The sequence below is a fragment of the Cucumis melo genome, chromosome 6, assembly GCF_025177605.1.
Source record: "Cucumis melo cultivar AY chromosome 6, USDA_Cmelo_AY_1.0, whole genome shotgun sequence".
NCBI lineage: Eukaryota > Viridiplantae > Streptophyta > Magnoliopsida > Cucurbitales > Cucurbitaceae > Cucumis > Cucumis melo.
In genome coordinates this window covers 18,843,195-18,851,770 of record NC_066862.1, presented here as the reverse complement: position 1 = coordinate 18,851,770, position 8,576 = coordinate 18,843,195, and the positions used below count along the sequence as shown (strand labels likewise).

The 8,576-nt window shown below is 37.6% G+C and overlaps 1 protein-coding gene across 3 annotated transcripts; it reads right to left on the bottom strand.

Annotated features, from left to right (window-relative positions):
• Positions 1 to 277: 277 nt before the first annotated feature.
• LOC103493299 (60S ribosomal protein L15-2-like) lies at positions 278 to 7,839 on the bottom strand. Of its 3 annotated transcripts, XM_051086819.1 has the most exons (6): positions 7,473 to 7,812; positions 7,306 to 7,364; positions 5,878 to 5,998; positions 1,167 to 1,333; positions 806 to 1,003; positions 278 to 726 (listed from the first exon to the last, which is right to left on the bottom strand). In XM_051086819.1, exons 3-6 carry the CDS (start codon positions 5,879 to 5,881, stop codon positions 481 to 483), a joined length of 615 nt encoding a protein of 204 aa, XP_050942776.1. In that variant the 5' UTR covers positions 5,882 to 5,998; positions 7,306 to 7,364; positions 7,473 to 7,812; the 3' UTR covers positions 278 to 480. The 3 variants fall into 3 exon arrangements, with proteins under 3 accessions (XP_050942776.1, XP_008452210.1, XP_008452211.1); XM_008453988.2 differs by lacking the exon at positions 7,306 to 7,364 and having other exon boundaries at positions 7,477 to 7,839; XM_008453989.3 differs by lacking the exon at positions 7,306 to 7,364.
• Positions 7,840 to 8,576: the final 737 nt, after the last annotated feature.

Below are 8,576 nucleotides of genomic sequence, written 5' to 3'. Positions count from 1 at the left end.
AATAGCAAGTCAAATTTCTTAAAAGCTTTAATTTTCGTGGATTTAAATTATTACAAGCCAAATTTCCTCTTCAGTTATCATTTGATTTTTTTTAACCAGACATGTAAACAAACAAATAATTACAAAACTAAATTTGATACATTTTTGGACTTGCTGAAGACATCTGAAACCCAAGTACTTCCTCAATGAAAATGAAAAATTTGATACATAAGTTTTCCTAAAGGCATAAAACTAACAGATACTCTTTCAACCATCCAAACCTATCGAACAAACACCATTGTATCGAGAGAAGAAAAACACATTGATTTCATTAAACACAAAAGTTGCTAAGTAGTTTAGTTTGGAAACATCCTCACAATTATCAATGTAATTTATGAAGTTCAGAACTTTTTAGATTGAAGTAACTTCCACTACATTCCCCAACGAACGAACAGAATGCTTATAGTAAAAATACCAAAACAGAGAAAAATAATACCAAAATTAACGATATCGACGCAGGGAGAGAGTGTTGTTCCTCTTCCAGGTTGCTCGGCGGGAAGGCCTGGCTTTGTGATGCAAGTGCCCTTTTCCTCGAAGACCCCTGTACTTCTTGCCAGCTGATGTGAGTCCTCTGAGCTCCCTGTGTTTGTGGACTGGTTTGCAGATCCACTTGATTCTCGGGTCATTGCGAATCGCGTTATGGGCAACATCAACCAAAATCACCTCATAGTATTTGTAGGTAGAATCCTATTATAATTTCAGGCACAGTCAAAAAGTGATATGCAAAGATTTGATATCTTTTACGCACAATTCTAAAGAGAATTACCTCGTTTATCCAGTATGAATTAAGAACTCTCAAACCCCCTAACTTCCGCCCTGCCCGTTCTTCTGCAACTGACCGCTTGCTGCGCTGGAACTTCAATTGGGTAACACCCTGGTTGGTTGGTTTTCCATACACAATACCCTTCGGAACAGGCCTCTTCCTACCACCACGTCGCACTCGGACCCTGTAAACCACATAACCCTGCAACAAAAACGTTGAACTCATTATTGTGGCTGAAGCAAATGATATCCACACTACACCGAGGAAAAAATGAACATATGCTAACCGAATCACCTAAGGAAAAAGACTCATGAAAGCTTAGATGTAAAAAACTTTATAAGGAAATCTTTGCATATTTTCTTACCTGCTTGGCCTTGTAACCAAGACGTCGAGCTTTATCTGGGCGAGTGGGATGATTGACACGTACAATTGATGGATGTTGGCGATATTCCCAGCATCTCACCCTCTGTAGAAACCTCATCACATCGGACTGCTTCTTCCTCCATAGCTCTGACACGTACTTGTACGCCCCTATTTTTTCAAATACAAACGGTCGGAACCAAGGAAAAAAACGTTAAAAGAAAAATCAGTTACAATTTCATCAATCATAACATACAACAATTTCACTTAGGCTCCCTTACAAACAATCTAAACCGAAAGATTTTAAAATAAAAAGGGTTCGAATTAGTAGGGCTTTGCCCTTAGAGTATTTTTGGAAAGAATAGTATAGAAGATTTTATTTTCTAAATCTTTCCTAAATCTTTTCCTTTCTTACTCCTATTGTATTCATTTATAAGAGAAATAATAAAAACTAAAGTATCGTGGTTTTTCTCCCGGTTCTCGGGTTTCCACGTAAACCACGTATATTATTTCTCTTGGTCCCAATCAACAAAGATGTTCCTCGAAGTTCGCCACCAGTTCGGCTTCTTAAACAAGGGACCTGGACGTGACTAGATTTTAACAAGCTCTCTCTCCTCTGGCAAGAGATGGATTTGTGCAGAGAGACTGTTTGGGACACACCAAATGACGATACACAATATGCTAAACTTGAAGAGACTGACCATGTTTATGACTTCCTTGCAGGACTTAACCCCAAATTTGATACTGTTTGTGGTTGTATATGGAGACAAAGACCTCTTCTCTCCCTAATGGAAAGTGTGTTTTAAAGTCCGTCTGGAAGAGGATCGCACTAATGCCATGGGTGTACTGACTACCCCTACCATAGACTCCACTGCCTTTAGCGCTCGGTCCTCAAATCATGATAGTGACAAGAAAAATGGGAAGTCAATCCCTGTGTGCGAGTACTGCAAGAAACAATTGCACACAAAAGAACAGTGTTGGAAACTCCACGGTCGTCTCCCAGAAGGTAAGAAACGATCCTCCAACGAGAAATAGAACTCAGGATGTGCCTACATTAGTGAGACTACCCTTGCCAGAACTTCTCAATCAACTGGTCCCTACTGCAAGCCAAACCAAAACTCTAACTCTGGGTGCCATTGCTCAGTCAGGTGTGCCCAGTCCCTTGGGCTTATTAGCGTTGATGGGAAGAATCTCTAGATCTTAGACTCGGGAGCTATAGATCACTTGACAGGTTCTTCGGAACATTTTATTTTGTATGCCCCGTGTGCCGGTAATGAAAAAATCTGAATAGCCGACGGCTCTCTAGCTCTAATTGCTGGCAAAGGACAAATAGTTCCCTTTGACGGTTTTGCTCTCCAGAATGTTTTGCATGTCCCTAAACTGTCTTATCTATAAGCAACATCACTAGTGAGTTGCATTGTAAAGCTATCTTCTTACCTGAATCGGTTTATTTTCGTAACATGAGCTCGAGAAGAACGATTGGCACTGCCTGGCATAGCAGGGGACTTTACATCCTTGATGAAGATACCTCCTGTAGTAGTTTCTCTAGGGTTAGTTTACTGTCGTCCTACTTTAGCACTTCTAAACAAGATTGCATATTGTGGCATTTTCGATTGGGCCACCCAAACTTTACATATATGCAATATTTATTTCCCCAACTTTTTTCTAAACTTGATGTCTCTTCTCTATCTTGTGATGTGTGTATCTGGGCTAAACAACATCGGGTCTCTTTTCCCTCACAACCATATAAACCTACACAATTGTTTACCCTCATCCATAGTGACGTTTGGGGTCCTTCCAAGGTCACCACCTCATCGGGAAAGCGGTGGTTTGTAACTTTCATCGATGATCATACCCGTCTTACTTGGGTCTACCTTATTACAGATAAATCCGAGGTTTCATCCATTTTCCAAAACTTCTATCATACTATTGAAACACAATTCCATACAAAAATTGCAATTCTTCGGAGTGATAATGGTCGAGAATTCCAAAACCATAACCTTAGTGAATTTCTAGCCTCCAAGGGGATTGTTCACCATACCTCGTGTGCCTACACTCAACAAAATGGAGTGGCCGAACGAAAAAACTGTCACCTTGTGGAAGTAGCCCGTTCACTTATGCTTTCCACTTCCCTTCCAGCATACCTGTGGGGAGATGCTATTCTTACAACCGCTCATTTAATCAATAGAATGCCTTCTCGTATCCTCCACCTTCAGACTCCCTTAAATTGTCTTAAGGAGTCTTACTCCTCTACTCATCTTGTTTCTGAGGTTCCTCTTCGTGTGTTTGGGTGTACCGCTTATGTCCATAATTTTGGCCCTAATTAGACCAAATTTACCCCTCGGGCTCAAGCTTGTGTGTTTTTTGGGTATCCCTTTCACCAGCGCGGTTATAAATGTTTTCATCCACCGTCTAGGAAATACTTGTCACTATGGATGTTACTTTCTTTGAGAATCGATCCTACTTTCCTGTTAGTCATCTTCAAGGGGAGAGTGAATGAAGAGTCTAATAGCACCTTTGAATTTATTGAACCTACTCCTAGTACCGTATCTGACATTGATCCTCATCTCAGAAAAGGTACCAGAACCTGCACTAAACATCGCATTTGCAACTATGTTTCCTATGATAATCTCTCTCCACAGTTTAGAGCGTTTACAGCAAACATTGACTCTACCATACTACCGAAAAATATCTACACTGCTCTAGAGTGTCCTGAATGGAAAAATGTTGTTATGGAAGAGATGAGGCTCTTGAAAAGAATAGAACTTGGGAGATCTGTGCTCTACCCAAGGGACATAAAATCGTAGGATGCAAATGGATGTTCTCTCTCAAATACAAAGCAGATGGTACGTTTGATAAACACAAGACAAGGTTAGTTGCAAAGGGATTTACTCAGACCTATGGTATTGACTATTCAGAAACCTTTTATCCAGTTGCTAAGTTGAATACTGTTAGAGTCATGCTATTTGTTGCTAAGTTGAACAAAGATTGACCTCTATACCAGTTGGATGTTAAGAATGCTTTTTTGAATGGAGACCTTGTGGAGGAACGCTACATGAGCCCCTGCCAGGATTTGAAGCCTAATTTGGTCAGCAGGTGTGTAAACTCCAGAAATCCCTATATGGTCTGAACAGTCTCCGAAAGCATGGTTTGACAGATTCACTAGCTTTGCCAAATCCCAAGTTAAGGGCACTTTGACCATACTTTATTTACAAAGGTTTCCAAGACAGGGAAGCTTGCTATTCTAATAGTTTATGTGGATGACATTGTTTTGACTGGAGATGATGAAACAGAAATCAGTCAACTAAAGTAGAGAATGGGTGATGAATTTGAAATCAAGGATTTGGGAAATCTGAAATATTTCCTTGGAATGGAGGTGGCCAGATCTAAAGAAGGTATCTCCATGTCTCAGAGAAAATATACTCTTGATTTGCTAACCAAGACAAGTACATCGGGATGTCGTCCTGCTGATACTCCTATTGAATTCAACTATAAACTAAGAAACTCTAATGATCAAGTTCCAGTTGATAAAGAACAATATCAACGCCTTGTAGGTAAATTAATTTACTTATCCCATACTCGTCCTGATATTTTCTTTGCTGTGAGTGCTATCAGCAAGTTTATGCAGGCTCCCTAGGAGAAACATATGGAAGCTGTTAACAGAATTCTAAGATACTTGAAAAATACACCTGGTAAAGGGTTGATGTTTAAAAAAACAAATAGAAAGACTATTAAGGCATATACTGACTCAGATGGGGCAGGATCTGTTGTTGACAGAAAGTCTACCTCCGGTTATTGTACCTTTGTTTGGGGCAATCTTGTAACTTGGAGGAGTAAGAAGCAAAATGTTATGGCCAGGAGCAGTGCTGAGACTGAATACAGAGCTATGAGTTTGGGAATATGTGAGGAAATTTGGTTCCAGAAAGTTTTGTCAGATCTTCATCAGGAATGTGAGACACCATTGAAGTTTTTTTCTGATAATAAAGCCGCTATTAGTATTGCTAACAACCTAATTCAACATGATAGAACTAAACATGTTAAGATTGATCGGCATTTCATCAAAGAAAGACTTGACAGTGGAAGCATATGCATTCCGTACATTTCTTCGAGCCAACAGGTTGCTAATGTTCTCACCAAAGGGCTTCTCAGACCACAGTTCGACCTTTATGTTAGCAAGTTGGGACTCATTGATAGTTACGTCCTAACTTGAGGGGGAGTGGTAGAATTAGTAGGACTTTGCCCTTAGAGTATTTTTTGAAAGAATAATATAGAAGATTTTATTTCTTAAATCTTTCCTAAATCTTTTCCTTTCTTACTCCTATTGTACTCTATTTATTCTCTCCCTTTGTACCTATTGTATTCATTCAAACGAGATGATAAAAACTAAAGTATCGTGGTTTTTCTCCCGGTTCTCGGGTTTCCACGTAAACCTCATGTTGTTGTTAATTGCTTTCAATAAAAAGTAATAAAGAGCAAAAATTGTGGTTCTAAAACTAAAAAAACTCCTTATAATTCACCGAAAAATAAAATGAAAAGGCAAGAATAGTCCAATCCATGAGACCAAGATAAAGATAGTACAGTTAGGGAGATTGTATGAACTTGCACAACGACTAAATTGAAAGTTTTAGCACAATAGAGACCAAATTGAAACAAAACTTGTAAAATTGAAATTTCAACGAAAAAAGAAAAAGAAGAAGCATAGCTCAGTAACATACCCATCGAAACGAAGACGCTTTGGCTCGACTACGTTGAACGTGGACGGAACGACTGTGCTTGGAGATCGATGGACGATGAGTGGCGGACTCGACTGATGACAGCGACGATCTTCTTGTGCGGCTAGGTTAAACATGAGGAAGAAGAGGAGGTTGGTTATCATGGCATTCAGAACGAGGGTCCTTTGTAATAATAATAATAATAATAATAATAAATATCATTTTATTTTTATTTCATTTTCCTTTTCGAATGATTAAATTTAATTCTTCTCTTTCATCAATTAATATCTAAATCGCATCAAACTTTTCTTTTCTTAAAATAAATATAAATGTCTTTTCACAATAATTAATTATATATATACATACAAATATACATATAATTAATCACGACTCCATAAAAACCTAAATTTTAATAACAATCTATAGCATACAACTTAATTTAATTCTCACTAACACCCAAAATCTAAATGCTCTAATTAATTAACAACAAATATTTAATTAATTTTAATTTTTTCAAAATCAAATAATTTTCATTTAGTTAACTAAAATTAACCCCAATAATTCAAATAATTAAATTAAAATAATTCCCATATGCCACCTTTGACAAACCTCCTCGTCAATATGTTCTTGCCTTTACATAGTCTCTTTTTCATTAGTCCCATGAACTGTATTCTCTCAATGGTGGGACCTAATCTGAGGTATGAAAGTTGAGCTGGACCATTATTTAAGTGAACCATTCAAATTGTTTTATCGTAGGTGAGATGTACTTGTGGTAATTGATGAACCCGTGGAAACACAAACTAGTGAATCCAAAGGATCACGATCTAAATCTAGTGGACCCAAAGGCACGCGTAACTGGTAGACCCAAATACACACATGAACCGCAGGACCCACAGGCGCACACAAACTGAATCTGAGGTGTACTTAGCTACGGGTAGGAGGGCAATTGTCAATAAACTGAACTAGCATGCAACATCAATAAATGCGTCCCATATCGTAAGATCACGTCGTACATATAAATCTATAACATGCTCGTAAAATCTCTTCAATCATGAAGAAAACATAACAGGGAATTTTCTAAAAATTATGCCAAAATTAACATTTTAAACTCAACTTATCTGGCGCAAGGTGTTTCTCCAGTACTACTTATCCTGAGGTTAAGCCCGAATATTTAATTCGAGCAGACCAAACTCTCTTTTAGGCTACAACATGGACTAGATTTAAAATTTAACCATTTGGGGTCTTAAGTCCAAACACAACTTCATTCCAAAGAGTCTCCAAATGATATACCCAAAATCGGAGCTTAATCCAAATCCACTTTATTACTTAAAAAAAGACTCCAACCTATGCATAAGTCTCAATTAAGGATTATAGAACAAATTTCCAGCAATAATAATCAACCAAAAAGGGTTTCAACACCTTAATACTTACTAAAATTCCTTTCAAACAACTTCTGAGTTTCCTGGAAAACAGCTTAAGACACTCCAAATCTTCAATATAACATCAAAACATTGTGGGTAGTACAAATTTCATGTCAAAACTTAATAGCTATTCCAAAAACCTCAAGAAATCTCAAAAACTCTACAAAAGGAACTAACCTACCAAACCCAAAGAATCAGCAATAGAGGCAGCGACCGGTGGATGACGGCAGGCGAACGCGGAATCCGGCGAATGGAAGTGGTGGCGATGGCTGGATGGAGATTGGCGACGCGCGGCTGTGATGGAACGGACCCTAGAGAGAGATGGAGAGTGAAGCTTCCGGCAAGTTTCCGGATACGCTTGGATGGCCGACGATCGAACGGAGGCAGAGCCAGTCGGTGGCTCGATGGGTTGGTGGCGGCAACAGGTGCTTGGAGCGTAGGCAAGGAAGGGGCTGAAGCCGCAAAACTAATGGGAAGGAGTTTATGTGCGTACGGTTTGAGGTAGAAAGAATTAATGAATTAGCTATTCATTTTTTAATATTGTGTCTTTCTATGGAAATAATTAAATATTTATGTATTTATCATTTTTATATTTTTAATTAGGTTCATTAACGGTAAATTTACATAAATATAACAGGTCCAAAATATTCGAAGCCTATGTAACAATTTAATGAAATCATATGAAGCCATTTTTCATAAATTTCATATTTGTTTTTAGTGGATTTTGATCATTGTCGCACAAGTTTTAGTTTTTTTCTTCCTTTTTTTTGCGATTCATTATTCTATTATTCATATTACTAATTTTTATATATTATTACTTCTCCTTTTTCATATTTTTGCTTCTTGTCTGTAATTTCTTCGTTTCTTTTTCTTAAATTTCTTCATTATTCTTTATCTCTCATCTTCTTTTTTTTTTCTTGGTACAAAATCTAAACAATCATATACCAATATATAAACGATCAGTTGTCTATCCTAAATAGATCACTATCACTAATAGATCGTTTAGATTATATATGAGGATAGAAGATCATTTAGACTTGGTACAAGGGTGGAAGATTGTTTAGATTTTGTATAATATCGTTTAAATTTGGTACAAGATCGCTTAGACTTAGTACAAGAACATTTAGACCGGGTACAAGAACATTTAAACTGGGTACAAGAACATTTAGACTAAATACAGATTCGTTTTTTCACTTGTGTGTGATTGACTAATTGTTATGTATTTTTGTTATTTCACACAGTGGGCTTTTTTCTTTTTCAAAATTGTTCTATACGGTGTAA